Here is a 26956-nt window from a genome sequence, read left to right on the forward strand (position 1 = left end):
ATCTTTCGAAAACATCATCTTCAATTTCGTAAAAAATAAATGCACGCATTAATTGGTTACACGCGGGTGAACACTAAAGTTATGCAACCCACAAAAATACGTATATAAGTTGCGGCAATTGATCTCACTTTCTTTTTTTTCGGCGCTCGTCGCAGCATCGCCTACTGCAGCTTATTAAACGCATGATTTATATTTTTTCAATGACCAATATATGCCCATGCAAACGTCAATGCATCGCGCGAGTAAAAATTTATGTTTTCTTAAATGCAAATCATATTTCTTATATACACACTCTTGGCTCGAAATTCACTTGAGTGTGCGCACAGGGTTATTCCAGCGCTATATGCCTCTTGAAAAATGCCGAAAGTTTCTTTTTTTGTCGCGCAGACAAAAGACTCGCGAGCATAATAAAACTACCTTATATACATAGCTCGGGTGGCAGCGCGCTACTGCACACAACACACTGCATTTTCTCCCGCATTTTCGTGCTCTTTATATCGAAGGCAGTTAGTGTGTGTGTGTGTGAGAGAGAGAGAGAGAGAGAGTCACGCATCCGTGTCGGCTGGAAATTTTAAACTGCACAACTCGAATGCTAAGCTTTCGTGCAAGAGAGAGAGAAAGAAAGTCACTTATTCGCGGTTAAAATTTACAATGATACGAATACCGCAAAAAGTAATATACGTATTATGATACACTTATATTAGAGAGCAAGCCTATGTCAAGGTAAAAAGCCATGGGAACGCAATAACTTCTGATGAAAAAAAAACGTAAGCTGGAAGATTTTTGGGCGAGTTTTTGTAAATATATTCTTAGCTATTCATTAAAGACGCAGTTAATTTGCCAATTCGAGGAATCAAAGCTGGAATGTAACTGGCTGCGCGGAGGCCATTATCGCACGGGCGAAGGGCAAACATATAATTATGTATTACACACCGGTGCTGCCGGCCCAAGTCTTACGTGTGTAGACTCGAGCGCAGGTGCCTTCCGTGTGGATGTAGCTTAGACGGCTTTTGCAGCAGCATCCGTACAAAAGGGGAACGACGAGGGAGAGAGAGAGAGAAAGAGGAGAAAGAGAGAGGCAAAGGCACGCGGCGCGCTCGATGCGTGCGCAACTGCTGCTGCTGCTGCTGCACTGCATATGGCGAAGAGAGTCGTTCGCATGCGAGAGAGAGTAAGAGAGAAAAAGAGAGAGAAAGAGAGAGGCGAGGGGAGCAACGGCGAACCGCGTGCGCGGCAACTTGTCGGCTCCGTGAGCGAGCCGAGCGCGCCGAGCCTCCAGTGATGCCTCCACCGCGGCTCTGAGCGCTTCGAGCCCGCACTTTTCGACATTCGATCTATTAATAGTCTGGCGTTTGCCGCCCCGTGCAGTCTCTCGTAGGCGCATCGCGAGTGCGCGCGACCGACCAATTCCAACTGGAACATCGTTTTTGCGCGAGAGTGGATTCGTTATGCTTCTTGCTGCTTAGTGCGTGCTTCCAAAAGTGATGCGTGCAGTTTCCCAAGTGCGCTCTTAGTGCGCCTCGTGCTCGTGCTCGTGCGTGCGTGTGTGTGTGCTGTGCTGTGCTGTGTACTGTGTGCGACAGAGTGTGAAAACGTTAACTAGTGTGCCGCCGCAGAATGAGAACCATGGCGTGGACGACGATCCTGCTGCTCGTGCTGGCGCAGCTTTTAGCGAGCTGCGGTCGCGCCGTCGAGGTCAACGACTCCGACGCGGCGAGCGACAAGCCGCTCGAGATACGCCGCTGCTGTCGCCTCCAAGAGGACCTCGAGGATCCGGGCAAGCTCGCGGACGGCCTGCCGCGATGCGTGCCCAGCCCCGAGCCCTTCAATCCCGAGGTCTACTCGCCGGAGATCGGCAACTTCTTGCCCCAGCCCCCGATCTCCTGGCGATTCCTCGAGAACACGAGGCCCGTCTGCCGGCCGACCCAGCAGTTGCGCTTCATTCCGCGCAACAAATTCAATCCCTTCGTGCTGCTGTCGTCCGGCAACGTCTACGTCGAAGTGGGTAGCGAGACGAGCCTAGCGCCCGACGAATACTGCCTGGGCTCGAGAACTCTGCTGGCCTGCATGCCGAGAAAGAACGAGAGCCTCCAGGCAGCTGCCACCATGCGGCCCAAAATAAGGAAGTGCTGCGGCGAGAACGCCATTTACGACGTCGAGAGGTGAGTCGAGAATCGCGATGGAACTGCCGAGTCGTCTTGGCTGTTATTATACATCCTGCAATTTGGGACGGCGCGTCGAGTGACAGGTGTTTCAGCTCCTTAACTTACGCACGCGAGCGCCTGGCCCGCAATGCTGCAAACAATTAAGTTTCCGCAGCTTATACTAATGAGTTTAAATACTCCGGGGACGAGTTCGCGTATGAGAACGTTCGCTTGGCTCTTCGCTGTCGCCGCTTCATATTGTGGCTTTCGCCAAACAAATCCCTTATTTATGTCAGACGATCTGTTTGTGGATTTTCGCAAGTGATGACTTTTAATCTCCATCGTGTTTTTATTTAAAATTATGAATCAACCGATATGTGTCGAATTAAAAACTGCGGTAAAAGGACTAATGCATCACTAATTCTTGTAATCTTTGCCAAATTTATACGGCACTTTTTAATTGAACCTGGAAGGGTTAAAAAATTCATAAATCAACAGTTATTTGTCTTTTACGTTTATTTTCAGTTTTTTTATCTCACTTGGCTTTAGCACATTCTCGTCGAACTTTGGTCAAAACATATTTTTGAATTGTCCCATCTTCGAACTTTTTATTATCGATGCATCAATGAGTTTTAAGGAGCATACAATAACTATTTTTTTCTAAACTTATATTCTGAAGATTTCGCTCAATTTTTGTAGAACTGCGCGGATGACATATAATATTAATAACTGAACGAGGAACACAACTTAACGAAAATGTCAAGTTCCGAAGTTATTATGCTTTTTAACGATTTTATAAATGTTTTTTGCACAATCCGATCAATAATAAACATTAGCCAAACCTACGGATGTGTAAAAATCAGAATTTTCAATAGCGAATAAATGTTGAAATCGATTTTAAATTAAATGCAAGTTTATGACAGTGCTATTCACGCGATACAGAAATAGTACTGAATTCTTCCCCACCGCTAATATTTTTAACCTTGAAAAAATCGTCGCTTTACTTTATCAAGTTGCGGATCGCCGCACTGCCGGCCAAAATTAGCGGCTATGCCGTGCTGAAATCATTGTTTATTTTCAAACAAATATTTTTGCTATTTGCCGCGACGAATGAATGCGCGGGCGTGCGACGCCAATTAAAAGCGAAAAACTCATATCTCAAGCCGCAATAACAATAAATTGAAAAGTCGGAGTGGAAAGTACGACGAAGCCGTTTGCTTATTTTGATGTCTGCGATTTTCAGGCAGTCCTGCTTCCACGATGGGAAAACGTCGATAATCACCGAGCAGACCCTGCTCGTAGGCAGCAACGAAAACAACCGAAAAATGGCGGCGATCGTCGAGATGGTCGGCGGCTTCCCGACCAAATGCCCCAACGATTACACCCTGATCGACGAGCTGTACGCGTCCGAGCTCCAGGCGGATGGCAGTCTCCAAGTCAAACACAAGTTGGTGCCGGCCGAGGAGTTCTGCATCGAGAGCGTTCAAGCTGTGGACAGCGAGCATCTGTTGCCGGTCAAAGTGTTCGCTTGCTCGGAGCACGCGGCTGAAAGGTAAGCGGTGTATTCGCACAGAAAACGCACATAAAATCGTTCGCCTCTCGTTTCGGAAGTTTGCCAAGCAACTTTGCAAAAATACATGTCCAAAAAGTCGAGAGAGAGAGTCCAAACATTGCGATCTTTTGCCGTGCCGCACACGCGCCGGCCGAGCGGATAAGCGATCAAACTTTCATTGCCATAGTCCGCATATATACCGCTCGCACGCGCGCAACTTTGAATTATTAATTTTCAGCGGGGGGCACATCGCGCGCGAGTCCCAACTTGTGGCTGGCGAAACGCTTGCCGCCAACTTTTCCCGATTATATGAATTTTGGATGACAGGTACTTGCTGCAGTTGATGATCCTCTTTTCAAAAGTACCCCCAGCTGCCTTATGACTTTTTATTCTGTCGGCTTAGTGCTCACAATCGCTTGCTAATTAATTTTTATGAAAACGGATTTTCTTACTGTAATGCTGCATAAGAAACAAAGTAAATTAATAAAGCCGTGACAAAGAGAATCTCGTCGTGAAGGTTTTAGTCGAGACAAAGTCCATCGGTTCAGCAAAAGTTCGGTTACTTTTATTCCGTAACGTTATTTTTTTCCTGTTAAATATTAATTCATGTAAATAACCAGTTCCTTTTCATATTTTCATTAATACATTTACTTGTTGCGTTAATTAAATTTTGTATAACAATGCGCATTTTCGCGAACGAAAAAAACTTTAATTAAAAACTTGAATATTTATTTTAAAAATGATTCTTCACAGCAATTAACGAGAGTTCTTGAATATTCTATTAATTAAATTATCTATAAAAGAAATCGTACTCTTACAAATTGTACGATCATCATCGTAATAAATTTGAAATAGTTCGAATTGATGCTAAAGGTACAATCACCATTAGAAACAAGTAACTAACATAAGTATCTGCATTCCAAGCCTCATGGTCAGCGCTCGCGATTCGAATCATTGCTCTAAAATTCAGTCCACGAAATGATCTTACAGAGCGCAGATCAGCGCGGAGAAATCGCGTGCGCGTGTCCTATTGACGTCAAGCTGGGAAAATTAAAACTTGTGCAGAGAGGAGCAGGCTCTAACGCGCATGCATTATATATATGCGCGAGGCTGGCGCGTTTGTTTGAAAAATATCGCTTTCGCCGCTTGCAGACGCGCGTACGCCTGCTCTCTCGACGCAGTCTATATATCCCCAAGAAACTTTCTCTGACCCGAATTCCGCGCGCCAGTCGCTTCATTCATATAGATATACAAAATGTGTACACGGTGTACTTACGTACGAAGGCGAAGCCGGACATAGCCAAAGAATCCTGTGCTCGTGAAAAACTCACGGTATATAAAGAATCAAACTGGTTTCATCTGACGTAATTCATAATATAAATAATGACATGTTTAGAACCGGAGCTTATGTTGGATTGTGAGCGTAACGAATGACGTATTTACTTGGACATTTTTTTAACGTACGGGCACACCATCAAATGAACGCCAAGTTTCGTCTCTTTTTGTCCTCAAAAACGTGGTAAAAAATACAAGAACCATCGATTTATAATCATTTACAATATGACAATGCGTAACAACATGTTTCCTAATCATTCCATTTGTTTTTTAAAAATTTTTATGTTTCCTATGTGTCAACTTCAATAGAAAGTTACAAAATGTCAAGTTTGTCAAACATGTATTTGACGCTTTGAAACCTAACGAAAAAAAAGTAAATAAAAATTACACATGCTCTTACAGAATGGGAGTCGCAGTACGAGACATAAGATTCACTCTATATCCGGTCGGCTTCATCATTAGTGCAGTATTTCTAGCAGCGACTCTGGCAAGTGGATGGCTGCTGCCGAGCTCGCATCACCTACTGCACTGGCGATGCCAAACGTACCACGTTACCTGCCTCATGCTCGGCGACATTACCATGGCCATCATTCAGTTGGGCGGAACGTCACTTCAGGGCGAGTTCTGCCGTGCTCTGGGTAAATTTTTCACTTCTTCTTTTTTTTTTGTGACTCAACTATACTTGCAACTCTTGAAACTGAAAAGCAATAAAATAAAAAGCAAAGTTCTGTGCACTACTCCGGGAAATGGTGCGAAAAAACAAAATAAAAACTAAACGTCACATGGTCTTATTGCATGCATAGGGCATGAGAGAGAGAGAGAGATTCGTATAAGCCCCGTCTCGTGTGAAGGGAGTGCGCATAGAGGCTCTTTCCTACCCTTTATACATCTCTTGCCAAGCGTCCGTTATGAGCTCACGTGCTTATTGCATTTTTTTCAGCCAAGTCCTTCTTGTATGCTCGACGATACAGGCTGTATATATAGTTGCTCTGCACTATTCGCCACTCATTTAACGAAACTTATTTCACATGTCGGCTAAAAACTTTGACAACGAATGTCGAAAAAGTTTTAATTGCGTAGGCTTTCTATTGTATGGTTATTACAATTATAAGACTAAGCTGATGGAGCATTTTCACGAAAATGAGTAATACATTTCTCTCGCATTACACTACTGCAAAAGTATCTCAATATACAATTGACAAGTTTTATCATTTTACGTAACACAACCTCCTCTCTCTCCTTCTCTTTTGATTAGATGATACGTAAGTGAGGTAACGTGTATAATTAAGGGAAAACCCATTCCAAATGTAAGCAAACTCCTAATTGAAAAAAATTCAAACTCGACCGAACTGCCATTATCGGCGTTGAGTGCGTCGAGAGCGGAAATCGATCAAATATTTCACGGTTTTCACTTAAAAAAGCCTCAACATGCTCGCGATAGTACTTATCACTGGTTGAAACCAAAGGAATGTGCATTTTAAGCTCGTATGCACGGATGTATGTAGCCTTGTGTGGGATTTTTAAGACACAAGGAAGCACATAATACGTATATAATGCGTGAAACCGAAAGTATTATATGTCATTGACCCTCGCTCTCCATATATTATCTTGCTCTCTGCAGCTCTCTTGTTTATTCGAGCAAGACCGAGTGGAGACGCCTACCCATATATGCCGCTCGCTGCAGCGGTCGTTTTTTTTTCGTTTTTTCCCTGCGTCTCTTTCACTCGTGTAAACTCGATGAAAGAAATCAAGAGATGTACTTATCACGCCGCTGCGTCTCGTTCTTTTTTTTATTTTCTTATTCAAGTGTCATCTTGATTATATTTTTTGGAAAGTAACGGGCAGTATGAGAAAGACTCCAGAAAAATTCTCGTGATATATACTTTGGTATATGTAAGTAAGGAATGTGGAAACATCGTGTAAATAGGTACAGCTATATATAACGCGAAGCGCAAGAAAAAGTGAATCGAAGGAACGAAACACGTATCAAAGCACAGACATCAGTTTAGCAAGTGTCCAATTGTTGTACGCAGCTAAAGGCTGTTTCGGGAATCGTTATTCTATCCAAAGCTGATCATAGGACTGCAACGATACACGTACGACACGCGGGATACAGATCCGCGGTGTACTATTTACAACGTGAATTCCCGTTCAAAAGTTTATCCGGTATTTTTTAGTCCTCGCAGCCGTTGGTCTTCGCGTCGAGGTTACTCACACTGCACAATGCATCCGCCTGGGGATTTTTTTGTTTTCCTTTATATTATTGAGCGCGACGCAGCTTTTAGTGCGCATACATCCACGGTGGAAATGTACGCGCACACGCACGCATACACCCAGTCCATAAATCTTCAGCTGCCAAAACGCGTCGAGATTAATCCGAAGCCGCAGTGGTAGAGGAAGGGGCAGAGATAAATAACAAAACGTGGTATACGTGTACGCGGTACACAGGTCGTGCGAACGACGTGATTATTACGCGCAGCTTTATATACGTGATACGTTCCTCTATACACACTCTTACACACGAGCTGATGTGATCTATGATCGAATACCAATGGGCAAAGACAAATATCGAAGTAATCATGGTTGCTCGAAATTCCGGCGCAGTCGCGCTATGCACTCGCCGTTAACGCTTCGAAGCGTTATGCGTGTGAATTGTGTGCATGTATCCGAGCCGATTTGTGGTAGCCGCGCGCATTGTTTTGATTTAACGAGGTCGTTTATACACGGCTAATGGCCGGCTTATTATACGACGAACTGCCTCCTACACACGTGCCGAATTTCACGCTCGCTCCAAAGTCGTCTTGGTCGTCGTCTAGTGCATAAATATTTTCCGCGCGCACCCGGCGTTGCTCTACGGCATTTATGCTAGGTCCTGTTTGTCGTATTGCCTTATCGAACTGCTGTTGCGTTCATGCTCGAGTTCACCCTCGCATCTCTCTGCCGTCGAGTACCTACATGTACACCATACCTATGCGTATGCTGTATATACGCCGAGAGAGCAACTGCGCGTCAGATACGTATAGGCACTTTGGCTGTTGAACACACGTGTGTGCGTGCCGTACGCAGCGACTCCGACTGCGCAAGCTATACTATACATCTGCTCTCTCTCCCCCCCAGCTTCTCTATATCATTTCTCTCTGTAGCTGCACAAACACCGCGTGTGCACGCGTATACATCGGAAGAGCATATATATCGATGGCACACGTGTGCGTGCAGTTGTAGCCAGAGACTAGGAGAAGCGAGAAGGTGTCCCGAGACCTATACATCTATAGACTTGCGTACATGGCGAGATGTATGTATTTGCCCAGACATTCAAACTTCTCTCGACTTCGTTCTGTCCGTATATGTACACGAACGTATGAATACTCGCCACCGCTACTGCTGATGCTGCTGCTGCTACTACTTCTACTATACTATTGCTGCTGATTCGTGAGCAGAAACAACGCGAACGTCAAGCTCTCGAATTATCTACCCTTTATCCCGTATATTCGAAGCTGTGAGAACCTCTATCCGCGCGACGAGGCCAAGTCGTCAAGCCGCCGCTGCTGCTGCTGCTGTTGCTGCTGCTACTGCTGTGTGTGAATTACCTTTAATTAGAGACTCTAATTGCAATTACATACGTGTCCTCGTGGAGCAGCTCAGTGAATGGTATTTGGCACTACTATATATATTGTAGTCAAGTTATTTTACTCCCAGTTATACTCCCGTATATATAACTATACATTGACAGGTACTTGATGGAATTTCTCGCGCTCGATTATATTTCAGCTTTTTTTTTCAACTCCATCAATTATATTTTTTTTCTTTCTGATCCTGACGCGAGCTCGTTGCTATAGCTGAAATAATGCGACAAGCGATGAATTGTGAATAAACGTCGACGAGAGCTTGAAATTATCGATCGATGACGCTGACACGGAACAAGTCCGCGCGACATTTGACGCCAACTACGGTGCGAAGCTGAACATTTAACATCTGCATAGCCTTTTAGCGAATCGAGCGCAATGCCGAATATACGTATGCAACTGCCACGACGTTTTTAAGGTGGGCACAACAAATCGATAGTTTGCCCATTAAAAGCTCCGAACTTGCAGGAGGAGTTAAATGGAGCATCGATATCCTATTATTATACAGTCTCGCTCTCTTCTAGTACACAACTATGTTTACCAACGTCGCTTTATCGTTATTTCCAGCCTGCGTAACAGCTTGCAGTGTCTTAATCGCACCGCCGCATGTATTTATTTACGAGATATACGGATACTCTGCGTATATGAACACTGGTAACAATCTAGGGCCTCGGACTTTGAGCTTTTATACGACAGCAACAGTAGCAGCGACACCGTCAGTTACGCCGTTGAATTCGTGACGTACGGCACGTTTGTTTTCTCGATTGCCTATCACTCGGACTACCGACTTGTCGCGTTCTCTTCGATTTATTACATTAATAGGCCCAAATTGAACTTAGCTGCTTTCAAATGATGATAATTATCGATGCTGACAATTTTGTTCGATACAAAACCCAAAATAATGAAAATATTACTCTGGTCTACACAAACAATTTGAACGGCTTTAACAATATAAGATTAAATTTCAGCTTAGAGAGCTGCCATAATTCAATTTGACTATTGCTGTATATACTCCTCTATCAGCTTCTGAAGGGTAAAAAATGTTAGTGCAGTGTACTCAATCTCGTATTATTGGCTTACATCTCTCGGACGGTAAAAGCTTGGAAAAAGTAAGCAATCGTTTCTGGGTTTTACTTTATCGATTCTTTCACAAAAAAGTGGTACATTTTTCATGTTATTGAATTTTAGTTCGGTATTGTTCAAATGCTATGAACAAAAAATGAATTTAGATTTATAATAAAAAAATTATTATCTTTTAATTGGACACAACAATATTTGAACTAAAGAAACATTGTTTACTCTACAATCAGTCCGTATAAAATTATTCATCTCTGCTACAAATTTACCACGACCAGCTAAAACAAAAAATCCTTGTTCTTCTTCGTTATAACGAGAGAAACAAAAGCAAAGTAAACGAGCGAATCTTTTGAAAGTAAATACCATTGCAAGTGGCTGGCCATGTTATACGGGATTACTCTGGAAACATTTTAAAATTCACACGCAGGACCTGCACGATGTAAAATATCTCACTATGTGCCTTGAATGAGCTGCAACTATTATACTATATCTGCCTTGAAATATAATATACGTTCAGCCTCTTCAATTTCAACATCCGGATATACGGTGGGTGTTCGAGAGAACAAAGACTTATACTATGCATTAGTATGGTGCGAGATAAAAGTAAAAGTTTTAATTTAAAATTTAATAGAAAGATTAAACCATTTCGATTTGGGTAAGAAGGTACTGAACGATATTCGCCGTAGTGTGACTTAACATTAAATCTCCACTTACCCACTGAAAATGTTCTAAACTTTCAGAAAAAATGTGTTCAAAATTACTAGCTCAATCAAAAACCAGAAAACAAGCTGATTTTTTTAATTTTGCTATTTTTGTTATTTTTCAAAGTTATTTTCATGTTTTTCAATACTCTTTGATTTTTTCCATATTATCAATATCGATTAAAATTTTATAATATCGATATAAATTCGATTTTGTAGAGAATCGGTCATTTAGGGCAATAAGAAGAGTATGAGGCATTAGGTAAGCTTCCTCTCAGACGCTACCTCCATCCGCAAAAGTCGTTTTCTATCGCCTTTGCACGTATATACATATAGTTTTTTTCTTCTCCTTAGCCAACTTGGTCTGCCTGGTGAAACATCGCCCATACGATTTTTTAGTTGCAAACTCTTGCGCGCCAGCTCGCGCCGGAATAAGTTTTCGTCATGCAACTTTTCGCACAGTGCTTTAAAGGCGCCACATATATAACTTTCAAGAGAAAGGAAGAGAGAAAGAGAGAGCAAGAAAAAAGGAGATCGTTCTTTCCAGAGAAGTTTATTTTTAAACACGTGTGGATAGAATGCGCCCTCTCTTTTTTTGTCTTTTCATGTGGTCCATTGGATAAACCTAAATAAAGCAATGAAAAATCGTCGAATACTCATCACTTTAATAAGAGAAAGAAATGCAATTATAAACTTACAGATTTTAAATTAAGACTAGATAATTTCATGTAAGTACGTTTTCGTTTTCATGAAACACGAATATCTACACCATATCTTATTGTGTGCGTGCTTGTCAAAAAAGATCTATGATAGTTAAATATCTATTGCAGAAGTAGATTTGCTTTTATACTGAATTGTAAATTAAATTTATTTCACCTTTGAAAAATGGTAAAAAACAAATTAATTTCCAAATAGCAGCCGTAATCAACTGAGAAATTTAGCATAGCATTACGATGAAAAACAAAATTGTTTTAATTTTACAATTGAAATCTTAGAAATTTTGACATTTGTCTTTAATTTTATATATCATTTTCTCATTCCAATTACTAATCACGTGCATTTAAATTTTTTGTAATGCGGTATCTTTTTATTTATGCATATTATTATGGTCAAAGCTGACAAAAAACTGATTGTTTTTCGTGACAACACAAAAAAATTGGGTCATTCTATTTCACAGGGTATTGATCATATATAAACAAGAAAAGTAAAAAGAAAGAAGGGTATACAGGATGAAATGATGGCTTGCCACTGTAAGACACAAATACACACAAAGAGAGAATATTTGCCAGTTCATCCTACTTTTTGCTCTGCTGCCGAAGCACATACATGCAGCCATATCTTATACAACAGGCATGCAAATTTTGGCAGTTTATTTCAATTTTTGAAAATATTCTTCTCTAGCTCTTGTTTCGATTTTACTTTTTTTGCAATACAGTAACAAAGTAACAAAAAGCTAACTCGTACTCGTTACTCTAGTGTGCTTTTTTCTAGAGAGAGAGAGAAAAAAATATATGTAGCCAGAGGGTAAAAACATCGTTTTTATTTTGGCACCAGATCCAACGTGCGTTTTTGTAATCTGAATTTCTCTGCCACTGGGAAAATTATATGCAATCGACGTTTTGTTGGCTCCAACGAGGGCGAGCAAATACTTTATCACCTTTTGCCATGGATACGTTTCCTTGTGCATTTTTCAGCTTTTTTATGTATTGAAACTGAAAAATGTGTCACAGAAGATGCCAGCTAAAGTTCAAAAAATATTGGCATTTCGTCAGAGAAAAGTTTCGCATTGGATTATAAACCTTAAATCTTCTGCACTTTTGTTCTCAAAAAAAAACCCACCCCATTATACCGTCTGGTGTTTCTAACATCGAGTGATTAATTCAGTCTGTAAATCCTTACACTCAATTAATCAAAACGTAATACGAAAAAAGAGAATTTAGGATTGATTCGCGGTTTATCAGGCTTGGAGTAGAAAAATCGAATTTTGGAGATAGTAGCGGTTACCGAAACCGTCACGTTGCGTTTTCCGATGTGGTTAAATGCGCTCAGACTTGAGCAATTAAACGACTGAGGTAAAATTCGCTTGGTTTTTGGCCTTCTATTGTTAACTTGAACTTGACATGTATGAAACTTTTTCTTGTAGGGCAATTTTGTCGTAAAGCTTATCAGTAGCAGGATATTTGCTTTGAACCAGTTGATCAGATCTCATTTAATGATCAATCGATTCGAAATGACCGAAAATCTTTAATTCAAATATACTGCACGTTGATTATATATTGATACATCTTTGCACTTAACTGCGTTTATTTTTCTACGGTATTTTAGAACGTGAATAATTCAAACATAAATCGGATGTGTACAGTTTCTGTTAAATACGTTCTTAACTTGGCTTATTTTTGGCATGCTCAAATTTCAGAGATGCCATTAATTGTACAATTGTAATACAAATGCATGATTTTGTAGTTTTCAATCCGTATATTAATGCTAAATTCGTTTTATCATTTTTTAAAATTTATTTATGCCCAAGTTAGTTCTAATGAGATTATTAATAATGAATTATTGCTACAATTTGTTCGCATTGAAACTTATGTCTCTTTCCTTGATAAATTTCAAGTAATAATACTTGAAATACTTGAAATACATTGAATAACACACACATAGTTGCACACTCTCATCCATCTGAGCTATCCTTAAGATCCTTTGTGTCGAAAATTGCTTCGTATGTAGGGCACATCGTTGTCTAATCCTATTTCGTTTCGTTCTATCTCACGTAATTGTTCAAAATTCAAAACAAATATTGTGACAAAGAAGCCCGAAAGTGTAAAATGTATTTTCTCCATGGGTCAAATCGCTTCACCAAATTCAACATTATTCAAGTTTGCTGAATACGACTATACAAGCATCTGAAAAACGTACGTATAATATATATATAACGGCATTTGTGAACAGATACTTCAAATTTGCTTGTTTTATCACTATTTGACTTGACTCTGCTCTCGGCACTCTAACTAGTGCGCATACATCAACATTTTATCGCAATAGCTTGACCACAGAGCTTAAACTACTTTTTGTTAAATGTAATAAACTTTTTCGGATTTGAATTCGAAAGGAAAATTGCCAGACAAAATTCTTTAACAAATAAAAAAGGGGGTAGAGAAGAAACAACTACGAGCTGGTAAAATAAAACATCCGCATGTGTATGGAAAGCGCGCGCTGTATGTAGTTGTATCATGCTCGTTTTTACGGGATGTTTTTATTGCGAGTCATGTAGCCCGGCTGCTAACTTTTTTCTTCGTGTATCATTCGCGCTTTTTTTTCTCCCTTCTTTTTATCGTCACGCCACGAGTAACCCGTTGTGCGTAGGTGTATACAGCCAAATCTATATGAAATCGAATAAAACAAAATGTTTTTTCTACTGCCATGAAAAACTTTTTGCTGGTGTTAAATATGTCCCAACATTTTGGTGTGTTTTTGGGACCATACGTCATCCATTTTAAGAGGCCTTTTGATAGCGGGAAATTAGCATTTTTTCTAATTTTATGTTTGTTACGAATATTAAAAAAAATATTGCCTAGCTTGGTGCAGGGAAGAACGTCGAAAAAGGGATATTTTATCAATATTCGATTTTTTGTGACTCATTAGAAAAATTTACGAGATGTTCACCGATATTCGAAGGAAGCTCTGAGAATTATTTGAGATTAATGTCTGAACTTTATTGGATTTTGCCTTTTGTGTTTCTCTCTATAGTAAGAAGTGGATTGACCGAGTGATTTTTTTATATAAAAGAAAATTTAAATTTTGGAAAAATGTCAACTTTTGGCTTAAAAAAAAAGTGATGAAAGTGATGTATGGCAACAAAATCATCAAGTTTTTCATGGTATCAGTAAACTATTATTTTTGGTCATTCTATTTCACAGAGAGTCATCCATATATATGTGTGCGCGTTGGATGCAATTTTATTTCGTTCTGTAGATGCTTTTGTTGCTCCTCTACTCCTTCATCTACTTCCGCTGAGAGCTTTCTAATGCGTGTAGACCAAACCCGCAACCCACACAGACACACAGTATACAACATACGCAAACAAACGTGTATACAAGCATGAAATAAAACAGTTTTTTGTTCATAACTTGTTTTTTTTCTAACGATGACTCTGTCTGCCGTTCGATCCTTGACAACTGAGCAAACAGCGAGCGTGTTGCAATTAAACGATGCCCTGGTCGGACAAAAAATGAAAACTATTTGTTATGTCGCGATCGAAAATTGTGCCGAAGCAACCAAACCAACATGTATAGTGTAACTTTGTCAGCTGTGGATCAGTTTTCTACGAGCAATTGGAGTTGGGATCGATACTGTTTTGATTTTTGTACTCTCAACTCGTACAAAATGTCAATTGAACATCAAAGGCGAACGGCATTTACATAACTCAATAGCATATTGACAAAATTGAGGGAGTCGTTTTACATGAATTTTTACATTAAAATTTCAAAATTCTTAATAATTTTTGTGTCTGATACGAGCGTGCTGCTGTTATATTGGATGAGGTTCTACTCGTCAAAGCTTCCGTTTATGCACGGAAAAATCAATTGCGGCTTGTATTTTGTTCTCGAACGTGCGCGGACGTGCGTATAATACATCGAGTTACTGAATTATTCATACTTGTCAATCTTGAACTTAATTTTAATCCCATGAGTTTCGCAGACGTTACTGCGTACATACATACCACGCCCTTTTGCATTTCATTTCCGAATATTATACAGCCATGAGATGTATCGGCTGCGTTTAAAATTTCGTATTATGTTCACGAGCGCGCGCGAGAGAGTCATCTCCGCAGCATCAAAATCCACGAAAAATCTCTGATCTCTGACTCATATGTCGCGCGTGTAATATGCTTGGTGCCGTGCGCGCTTCAGCAGCACAACTGCTGTTTTTGTCAATATCATGCAGCTCTTTGCTGAGTGAGAGAGCAGTTTCACGAGTTCACAGATTACGTTACGGCGATGTCACTTGAAAATCTGACCTCCTCAATAGTTTGATTGAATATGTGAGACTAAAATTTGTCTTTATATGAGTAATTTGGGAGGCTCATATTTATCCGACAGTTTAAGTGAAATTAGACGCAAATAATGTCTATAATTTTCAGAGGTATTTCAAAAAATAAATTTTATATACATTTACGAAAAATATGCTATCTGTGTCTCTCTTGTTTAAGGTTTTTTTAATAGTCGACGAATTGAAAAAGCAAAATAAAATCGAAAATCGAGTAAACAATGATCGAGAATATTTCTAAAGCATTTTTTATATTACTTTATTATGACATTGTTTATTGGTCGTATTTTACTTCCAGCGGTAAAAATAGAAAAGTTTAAAATAGATAATATGGTCCGTGCAATCTGAAAATGTCTTTGTGTCCAAAAGTTCCCGAGATGCTAGAAAATGTAAAAGTTATCACCGTAAGGCTTGAAAATATTTTTAATATGCCGCGAGAGAAAGAAACTTTATGATGAGATATCCTCATCTCTGTGAAAGCAATAAAGCACTTTAATAGCACTCATGAGAATGCGTATATATATATGAACGCGACAGGGGCAAAAATAGCAAAAGTTGCATAGACGCAGTATACGAGGCGTTAATTTCAGTCGTGCGGTATATACGGGATATCTAATTTCTCTAACCCTCTCGGTAAAGTCCTGCGTATACATATTTAAGCCACAGCTGCTGAAGACAGCAGTGTCCGCGTGGGATACTCCCCTTTCGATTTTCGGAGCTTCCTCCGGGCACCGATGCAGCCATAAAAAAGTCGCCCCTGTATCGTATCATACACACACTTGGCTTTTACGTTTATAATTAATGAAAATTTGTCGCGCCGCAGCGCAATAATCTGCCGTACCTTTGATAATTGCGAATTTCGTGATTTTCCACATCTGTGCATATCGAATAATTCGGTAATAACAATATTGTCCAGCCAGTCGAACGTCAAAACGAAATCCGAACTATGTGTACCTGATGGCAAGTATCAATCGTTATGCTTCAACTTGCAGGCTTATATGCACGCGTCGAAACAGATTTAAACTTAAAATATAATGCATATATCGCTAAGGTGAGACAGAAGAACGTAATTGGCAGCGTGCTGTAGAAGAGAGTACTCTCACTCGTACATGTAATACATAACAACCCTTACTCAGCGCCGTTACGCAAAAGGGTCATGAGGATCGATTATGTGAAGCCCCATACAACGAGCTAACAGTACCATTCGAGAGATCGTAAAGCTTCATGCGGCCATAGAATTATTTTCGCGCGTACATTTGCTTTCGATGATGCGTTCGAGTGCGTTGAAATTACAAATAATTCACATACCGCATTTATACAATTATTTGGCCGCGTGCGTGTGCATCGTGTAATAATTGTGTATATTTCGAGTATTTTACTCGAACCAGTGCATGTTATCCACTTGTGCACAACAGCGGCACACATAAGCAATTCAAAATTTTAAATGAGAATTTCGAGCGCCTCATAATTCCAAACACATTTTGCGCGTTATGGGCATTAGATTAAATTCTGTTGAATGCTGATATTTTATCAAAAAGATATGCAAGCAAATTTCGTGCGGACGAATTATAAACGTAATTGCGAAAAAATTTTAATATTTCACGGTGACGACTTATCATAATTTTATTAAAATTCGACAACCTAAAAATTCGAATTTATCAGTCAATTTTAAAAAAACTGTAAGGTTAAATATTCTCTGTTGCAGCAATCATGGCTCACTTCTTTTTCTTGGCAACGTTTTTCTGGCTGAACACGATGTGCTTCAACATTTGGTGGACATTTAGGTAAGTCACTAATTTATCAACGTCGCTTAAAATTGTCGTTTGGACTTCTTTGCTTCACATTAGCATTGCTATATCGAGCTCTACTGCATTTCCTGATTTGGTATTACAGTAAAACGAGAACAAAACGCAATGACCTTGTGGACTTGATAATAATAAAAGCCGCAGTGCTCTTGATCGGGATCAGACGGTCGGTACGGTGAAAGTTGAACAAAACTCCTCTACAGTATATTGGTAAAAATACAACCGGTTGAATATCTATACCCGTGGTTTAGCGATTCGTTTATTTATTAATATCCCGATGAATTCCTCCATTTTATAGTGCTTTTATTAGCAAAGTTTATGGCATCGGTACACAATCGTGAAATCGAAAATTTTTTCATATTGACCACAGAGCTGTGCGATATTTATCATAATTTCATAACAATGCGCCTTATAAAATTCCTCGAGTGGATGAATTATTTTGATGAGTTATTTACGAAATCTACTACCGGCCTCCGATTTCTATGATTAGATCATGACGCGTGAGAGATGGGCCACTACGTGGGAGCGTAATTTCAGCCACGATTGACGCTTAATTTTTATTCGCATAATTTTGGTGAACCTTGAGACACTTTTGCAATAAAAATTTTAATTCGACCTAAAATTATACGTTCAAGTTTATTCTAACCGCGAATTTTCTCAGTACTCTATAACGTAAGCACGGAGTGATTTAGCTCTTACGAAGCAAGCAAAAAGAAAGAACGAAAGAAATGAGTATGTATAATACACGAGGCAGATGAGTCGTCGACGAGAAACTGTAACGGTCGTCTCGCTCAGCTTATCTGTTATACTGCAGTTGCGAGAAATAGTTCGATGGAATTTTTTCTTATCGATGTCATACGTGTATAATTACCGCTAATGACCAGTTATCCTTTCTCTCTCCCTCTCCTCTTCCTCTCTCGCTTTCTCACTTGCACGTCGACTGTACAAGGCAGTCTCGTGTATACTTACGCTATCTTATTCTAAAGTTCATGGTCAACGTCATCTTACACGTTCGCTCGCCGTTATCGTCTCTCTCTCTCTCTCTCTTTCCCTCTTGCAGATGCTGCACGGATAGGCGGATAAAAGATTGCGCTCGTTCCGATAAACGGCGCGATGTACAAGCCACTCCGTATAAAAGTATACGGCCACCGCTTACTCCTTTTTTTTCTTCTCAATCTTGTATAACTTGCGAGAATAGCTTTTATGTAGCGCGTCGCGTCGCCTTCAATTAAAAAGCATTAGTCCCATTACAAATTTCAATTATTCGCGCACGCGGAATAACAACCAAGTTTTTCTCAATCGATATGTACCCGCGGGAAAAGCTCGCATCGACGTGCGAGAAATACACGCAGGCAGTGTTGGCCGCGTATGAACTACGCACACACAAGCGCGAGCTTTTTGTGCTCGCGCGATCATCGTTGGCCACAGAAAGAGAGAGAGAGAGAGAAGGAGAGATGAGCGACATATACACAAACACGTCGATGGTATAATTGCTTATACATAGAGGCCAGGCTGATGCGCGCTCGTATATATGCGCAGTGCCCATCTCGCATCTGGCGCGCGCGCTAGATTATTATACATTTTTTGCACCTCGCTACAACACGAACGCGCTTGGCTTTTTCATATGGTGTATATGGCTCAGCAAAGCGTACATTGCCACGGCGAAAGAAAACGTTTAACGACCAGCATACATACGCACCGAGTCTCTAGTTGTCTGTATGAGTGTATAGTATTAATACCAGCTTCGTATACATGCTGAGCATATCCGCGCGTATATGCAGCATAACGCACTATGCGCGATGATAGACGAGTGATCTCTCCGCTCGCATAAAGCCAGCAACAGTAGTTTTTCGTCGTGAAAAAAATCACGATGCTTGTGTACGCTGGCAAATACCAACCGGTTTGAGAACGAGAGAGAGAGAGAGAGAGAGACTAGAAGAGTACATTGCACTGTTACATAAGACTCGCAATTGTACCGACGCGCGAGGTTCGAGCCTATACGCTTATCTTCGTAATCTGCACCTCGATATCATGAGCATCTATAAAACCAGAGTTCCTGTATAATCGATCAATGTTATGCTCGCGCGCCCCATCATATCCTATAGACGCGCGTTCGCTGCAGCAGCATGAAAATTCTTATCTCGAGTACACGCGTACATTATGCGTGTACAGAGCCTAGCCGTGCATAGCTATTTGAGACGCGCTTCTGGCGATGCGCCTTTTACATGCTGCGACGAGGGATCGTTTGTAAGTGTTGCGACCAACTCGCGTCTCGAGCGAGCTGCGAGTAATCGCTCTATCGATGCGCCTCGATCGATCTGTGACAATGCGCGACTCGCTCTCATCCGTGGCTTTGGACATTTTCAGGAATTTCCATCGTTATGTGCGTGTATACGAGTGTAAAGAAAATTTGAAGAATAAGTTCATCGTCTAGTTAGAGTTGCGTACTGCACCCGCTGCGGTATCGTAAAAGCTGTACGCGACTGGATGTGCGTCTTGATTTTTAACGATCCTTCGCAAGCTAGCTTCAGTCTCGATTTAATTCCAAAAAATTTACTATTCAATTTGCTTTCCAATTTAAAAGTGTTTCTCTATACGAAGAGCAGTAGATTTATGAATTCCACCAGAGCAGCTTCTTGAATGATTGACTTGACAATTTCATGCGATAAATTGAATTTCAAACTGGGTTACGTTAGCGCTGATTTTCTCCAGTAGTTTGCATTAATGAGTTTGACCCTTTATGCATGGCCTCTAGTCAAACAGCCTGACCATGATGAAATTTGATGTAAAGATATACTTGGACCATAAAACACTTTGTGATTTCCATGGAATAAAATGAAAAGATCGGTTTTTGTGAAGGCGAAATACTTTTATAGTAACTTTTATGAGCTTGCTTCTTCGATTATTTCGTCACTTTCAAAGCATAATCGTAAATTGAAGTTTCGTCAATTATTCGTTTAAAAAATATTGAAGCTAACATTTTGTATGGGATTTGCAAAACAAATTTTCGAAATCTACCATCATATTCTTACGTAACAGCTATGAAGGTAAAATGTTGTATGGATTTTAGTTTATAAATTGTTTGATGATTTATTTCGAATGTTAGTGTTGACGCATTGCTATCATTAAAAAATCAAAATAATTTGATCATGTACTCCACAAAAACAAAATAAATAATATTTAGTAACTGCTTTGTTTTGCTATGATTCCTACGATTGCTCATCATATGTACCTTTGTAAAACTTTCTTTGTGAATATTTTGAAAACAAATACATTTCTACGAATACAGTCCATATAAATACATATTTTGACGATTCGCTTTATATCAAAGCTTCCAAATGAGACAATCGTCTACGATTAACCAAGCATTTGTAATCAAAAATGTGTGTAGGGCCATCCAAATAAACCGGTCCTCGTGTTTATACATCGTACAAATACCATCTTCGTAAACTCGTGTACAAGACATCTTAGCACGCATCAAAGGTTGCAACAGCAGCAGTTCTCGGTGTACAGACACAACAAACATTGCGGGATTATTAAAGCATCTCGGCTCTCTATCTTAGCCGCTGACGGTCGTCTTAGTTTTAGCTTTGATTGAACCATATATTCTATAGAATCGCTCAATAGGTGCGCGCCTAGCTATATATAACGTCTGGCAACGAGCTTGGAGAATTTAGCCTGGAGGGTTGTATAGCGCCGGGCGGTACGGCCACCATTCATATCTACGCACCGCTGCTAGGAATCGAAGGCCGGGATTTATATTCTTCGCGGCTGCATAGAAAGTTTCTCTCCTCCTCTCTCTCTCTCTCTCATTCTTTCTCTACTTATAAAAGCCATCTTTGCATCTGAATGAGAATGTCAGAGAAAGAGTTGCTTTTTATTTCCAGCGATTTTTTTTCTTTTCACATGAAAAGGGGTCAGTTTCTTTACTCGCACAACTTCTGTACGTATGGCTTCTGTACGTCGCAGTTATAGCAAAAGGCTTTGCCAACTTGGTACCATTTGAGTTGTGAACAATTAGGATGGCAACTATATTTCAAATATTATACTTTCACCGACTCCCTGCCAGTATGAACATTTTGATTATTTCTAACTTGCCTACAGACTAATTCGATAACACTAGGCTATGCATGTGTAATTTACCTTGACTATATTCTCTTTAGAGACTTTATTCAGTTTGGAAATTTGATTTCCTACTTGAATTTTCGCCATTACAAACGAAGTCTAAGAGAGTACGACGCTGTAACGCCACTGATACGATATACTCTTGTCTCTCTTTATGTATCAGAAATCCTTTGTCGCTATTGTTGCCTAGGAAGGTGCGAGGAGGTGCCTTTGAAAACGCTGCGCATGAGAAACGACGACGACGACGTCGCTTTGCCGTTACGTCGTGCCACCGCCGCCGACGACGATGGCAAATTAACGGGGTGCGTTACGCGCATCTATGGCTGTGCGCAGCATCGCGAGCCGAGGGATGTCGTTTAATTACCGCCTCTGAAAGGGATCTCTGTCGGGCCGCTGCTGAGCGAGCGTCAATTGCCACCAGCTGAAAATCGACATTTCCTCTTGGGGGCCTTTGAACAATATACTCTTTTTTTTCAAACACGTGCCACTTCTCTCTCTCTCTCCCTTTTTTACTCTCACTCCCTCTTCTTTTCTCTATTTTTTCATCTAAAATTAAAGGCAGTTTGCATACCAACATACTGCGTGACACTACTGCTGTTCTGTCAATGAACTCACAAACCTTGACTTTCTTCTCATCATCGTTGTTTTTTTCCGCTATTCAGTCCGCATCGCTGCGCTGTGTGCGCGCAATTCTCATCTAAGCGTGACGTTTTTTGTCATTGCACGAGTACACCTATACCTTCTTTCCTCGCGATCTTGACAAGAGTAGAACATTGCGTCTCCACAAAAGTTCAGACGCTTGTTCGTATTCGTATTGCATATTATGTGTCGAGCGCACACGTACGGAAAAAGTACGCGTGAAATAGCTGCATACATACCTGCGTACGGCAACTGAGCTAGCATATGTAGAGTTCCGCTGTAAATCAACAATCGATACTCGACTGTATTTTTACTCTGCACAGAGCGAGAATGCGTTCGTTTGTTTCTTTCTGCTCTCGATCATCGTTGGCATGTGTCCCGTTAAAAGTTAACTCGATTAGGCCAGAACAGCTTTGCCCTGCTTGTAGTAGTACTCGCTGATCGACTTTTGTATTATGCTCTCATACAATTTTTTTACACATTGTTTTTTTAATTTTTTGCTCGCAACTTACGTGCTGGAAAAAAATGTTCTACATCCAGCTTGCAGACTTCCAATATTTACATTTGAAGCTATGTTTTTTCCTTCAATAAATAATCTTCAATGCCTTAACTTTTGCCATTTCCATTCATTTGAAGGCAAATCCTTAATCTACACGAAATTTCGAAAAAAATCTTCTTGAACGAGTATAAAATATCCGACTAGACGAGGTGGTGACACATATTTCTTTGAAAGTTTTATCAAAATTGCTCGAAAACTTCATTCATAAACTAGCGACGATTGAATTCCGTAAAAGAGAGAAAGGATCTTTGCATGAATTGCATGAACTTTAACTTCGTTTTGGCGTGCGCGCATAGTGCGGATTTTATGAGCAAAGTTACGAGGAAACGATAGTGAGAATTCCTCCAACTAAATTCGAAATATTGTTTCACGCACGTTATCACCCATTGCGAAGAGTGACCTTTTGTTTTTGAAGCATTTTCTCTGTTCGGTTCATGCAAACAGTCCGTAAATTAGTTAGCTATTGTCCTGTTTTATTTTTAATTTTTTATTACTTCAAAGAAGCGACTATTCAAAATGGTAAAACATTTGTTCTTCTAATTATGTTGTCAAAAAATCTCTACAAGAAAAATATAATTAAAAAAATGTCTCTTACTACACTTCGTTGATTGCACATTACGTGTGTGCACAGTCGTCATTTAATCAGAATTTGCCATAGCGCACCGATAATATTGACTCACTCATTCATCAGGTAGTCAATCAATGACGTGAACGCAGATCATTCTCATGATTATATACGTATATGTAACCCGTATAAGTTAATATATACATACGGCACTAACGAGCTCTCCCAATGCAGCCCATTGGTAAACATCTTGTACCCTGTGCGTGACAAAGCAGCCGAGTTCCTGTATATTTGGAATACAAATTCATTAGATTGAATTTTAATTGAAAAAAAATTATGCGAGATCGGATTAAATGCGTTGAAGAAAATGCATTTCTTTGAATAAAAAACACCTCTGTAATTATGAGGTAGTTCGTAAAAAGGTAAATGTGTCACGTTGTGGGAGAAAGAGAGAGAGAGAGAGAGAGAGAGAGAGAGAGAAATTGAGCTTATACAGCATCTTATACGCTGCTCCGAATGCCAAAGTGATCGACCTGGAATTTTCCATTTGCCGAAGCTAATTGTGCGTATGTGTCGAGGTTAGCGATACATACTCGCAGGGATACTTTTTACAAAGCCTTTTAGTGTTTGTGGCACGTGACGTTTTTTCCGAGATACTTCAGCGAGACGTTAAACGAGAACTATTCGCTATTCTTAGTCCTACGTAGAAGAGAGCGCTCGAGTCAAGTTAGAATCACCTCAGCAATTTCATTTTTATAGTGTCCTGGAAAATTTTTTCTGCATTAGCTTGACTCATTTTTATATGAATTTTCATTTGCAAAAAAAATTTATTAATCTTTTACTGACATTTTTTCTAACTTTAATTAGCCTTTAATGTTGTGCGACAAATGAATGATAAAACGTTTTTTTCTAAAATAATAGAAAACTCCACGTTTTTTTGTATTTATTTTTTTAGATCCTAATTCTACTGCTTGATAAATGTGATATTGAAAAGTTTCTCACAGGAATTTTCTTTTCCAGAGATCTACGACCAGCGAGTCTTGAAAAAGGACAAGAAATGCTACGTCTGAAATTCTACGGTGCTTATGCTTGGGGAGGGCCACTTGTTGTCGCTGGACTAGCGGCTGTACTTGATCATTTGCCTATTTCACCAGAATACAATTTTCTACGCCCAGGTTTTGGAGAGAAGCAGTGCTGGTTTTACGGTAAATTTGTTATTGTAAATAAAAATTTTATTCTGAGAAATAAACTAATATTTCGAAACAAACTTTACTTATATTTAAAATAATGGTTTATTATAATCTCAATGTTGTAGGTATTATCATGCAATTATAAAGCGATAGTATACTCTAATGCAAAGCGTAAATGAAAGTTAATGCTGAATGGATACCATTCAGGCGTCTCTTAATTTTTGAGTTCGATTTTTTTTGCAGAGGACATTATACATTGTTAGTGTATTATGAAAAACTATACTCTCAGTAGTTGAAAATCTGAAAAAAAAATTCTCATTCGTGTCACCAGAGCAAAATCGTAATTTTGAGAAAAAACCCCATTATATAACCAAGTGTTTAATTTCAGCATTTTTTATTCATCAGTAAATGGTAAAAAGTTGCTTTATAGTATAGTAGTTTAAATGTCAAGTATGCTATAGAAGCCTATCAGCATTCAGAAATTTTATTTTAATATACGAACATACAAAAAAAAGGGAAAAACATTGGATTTTTATCGTTTTTTATCGGTTGGTTCTTTTCTACGCATAGTAAATCTCAATCAAATTCAAGGCCAAATTCAATATCACCAATTTCTTCGTCCAAAAATACACTTAGAGGATTTTTGATTTTTCTTTTTAGCTTACTCTGTGATATTTTCAGGGACTCCAATACTTTTGGTGCACCCTGTATTTTGACCATGTTTATTGTGAACATCATCCATAAAACCAACTAATGAGCCTGTTAACTGCGTAATTTTATTTTGCCTCTTTTGTCTTTTGTTTGTTTTTTTTTAATGGTTTGCGGATGGAGGGCGTACGAAAAAAGTCTGAGAGATTTAGCATTTCTTAATTTGTTTATGAAATGAGTCGCTTTTCTTTCGGGGTTTCATAGAACTATCTTCTTGCTTCTCAAGTACAGAGATAGTTAGTGGAGATCTTCTTTTTGCTCTCTTTTCTGACCTACTTTAATATAGACGTGTTAAAATCATAAATTTTTTTACTTTTTCAGGCAATGCGGAGATTCTGGCTTACTTTTTTGGACCTATTGGTTTACTTTTGCTCATCAATCTTCTATTTTTTGCCGCAACGGCTCGCGAATTAACCTGTGGCCTTTGGAAAGGAGAAATCGTTAAGAGTACTACCGAGCGGTAAGTTCAGAAACCTTTTAAACCTTTTAAATAGATAGTCGCTAATTCTTTGAGATTTGTTTTAAGTTTTTTAATCAATGCGAAATTGATAGATTCACAAAAATACGCTATTAAAAATAAAATACTTTAATATCCTGGGAATTTCATTCATCTTTGATTATTTTTATTTCACGATCATACTTTTGAATGTCATTCACTCGTTTACATATACAAGATGCACCAGCCTTCCATATTTTTATATTACGAGCAGAGAAAATTTTCATTTGTCAAGCAATTTTCTCGCATTTGATTAATTATTCTTTGAGCATGGTGGATTCTTTCTTTCTCACGTAAGTTGGCTGGCGCTCTTCAGAATATTTATCGTTGTTCTATTTTCAAAATGTAAAAACTGAGTGAACTTTTACGCTCAACTTGTATTAACAAATAAAATTTGTAATCGTGGAGTTTAATTTCAAGTCATTTTTATCCTCGGTCATTGACGCGAATTAATCTTTTCACGACACGCGCTTGAATTTACGATGGGACGCATATATACGCACTCTGCGACACTGGCTTCTTGACACTGGCTTTATTTTCGATTACAGAGTCAATGAAAGATTTTGACTGCGTGAACAATAAAATTTTTTTAAAACTTTTCGAATAATATGATACCGGAATTGCAAGTAATAAAATGAAATGATACAAATTAAAAAAAGTACTCTTCAAATTTATGAAGATAATTTGTTTAGGATGTTAAAGTTTGTTTATCAAATAGACTATCGATCTTCTTATACTGTAAGACAAGTCTATTATAGACTTTACAAAACTTTTGACAGTTTCCAATTTTACATCATGAATTATGCCTCATGCATTCATTAAACTGCCAAACTAATCGAAGTTCGGGTAATCATTACGTTGCAGAGCGGCCCTAGGCAAAGTATGCCTAAAGCTTGTCATCGTCATGGGAGTGCCGTGGATATTTGACGTAATTTCGTGGATGGCAGGTGGTCCAGAGGCCCTTTGGTACGTAACCGACTTGTGCAACGCTGCTCAGGGCGTCCTCATCTTCGTCGTCGTTGGCTGCCAGCCACAAGTTCGAGCGACAGCCAAGCGCTGGTTTCGCAATCCCAGGACCAATACCAATTTACAGGGTAATGGTCATAGCACGACGAGTCATGGGATGCCCAGCATAGGAGATAGTATTACTCAGAATCCAAGCACCAAAGCCGTACCATTGGAAACGATTTGCTGAGGACACGAGCACCGAGAATTGTTGATCGCACCTGAACTCCGCTTTTAAATTTTCGAAAAGAAAATAGACGGATTCATTGCGATAATCGATCTCGGTTTTCATGAGAGAATGCCTTTTTCATTTTTGTAAACTCATTGAAAGAATAATTAAGTTATTTTTTTATAAATTGAATCGGGTAAATGAAATGCATTTATTC

General features: G+C 39.4%; 1 protein-coding gene across 1 annotated transcript; it reads left to right on the top strand.

The window, feature by feature from the left end:
* Nucleotides 1–1626: 1626 nt before the first annotated feature.
* On the top strand, nucleotides 1627–26956 carry LOC106649940 (probable G-protein coupled receptor Mth-like 1). The gene is made up of 7 exons (XM_014367670.2): nucleotides 1627–2162; nucleotides 3388–3696; nucleotides 5434–5669; nucleotides 17184–17262; nucleotides 24192–24376; nucleotides 25391–25529; nucleotides 26430–26956. The coding sequence occupies exons 1-7, from the start codon at nucleotides 1627–1629 to the stop codon at nucleotides 26758–26760; spliced, it is 1815 nt and encodes a 604-aa protein (XP_014223156.1). The 3' UTR covers nucleotides 26761–26956.

This window comes from Trichogramma pretiosum, unplaced genomic scaffold (assembly GCF_000599845.2).
Source record: "Trichogramma pretiosum strain Unisexual culture from Peru unplaced genomic scaffold, Tpre_2.0 scaffold97, whole genome shotgun sequence".
Lineage (NCBI taxonomy): Eukaryota > Metazoa > Arthropoda > Insecta > Hymenoptera > Trichogrammatidae > Trichogramma > Trichogramma pretiosum.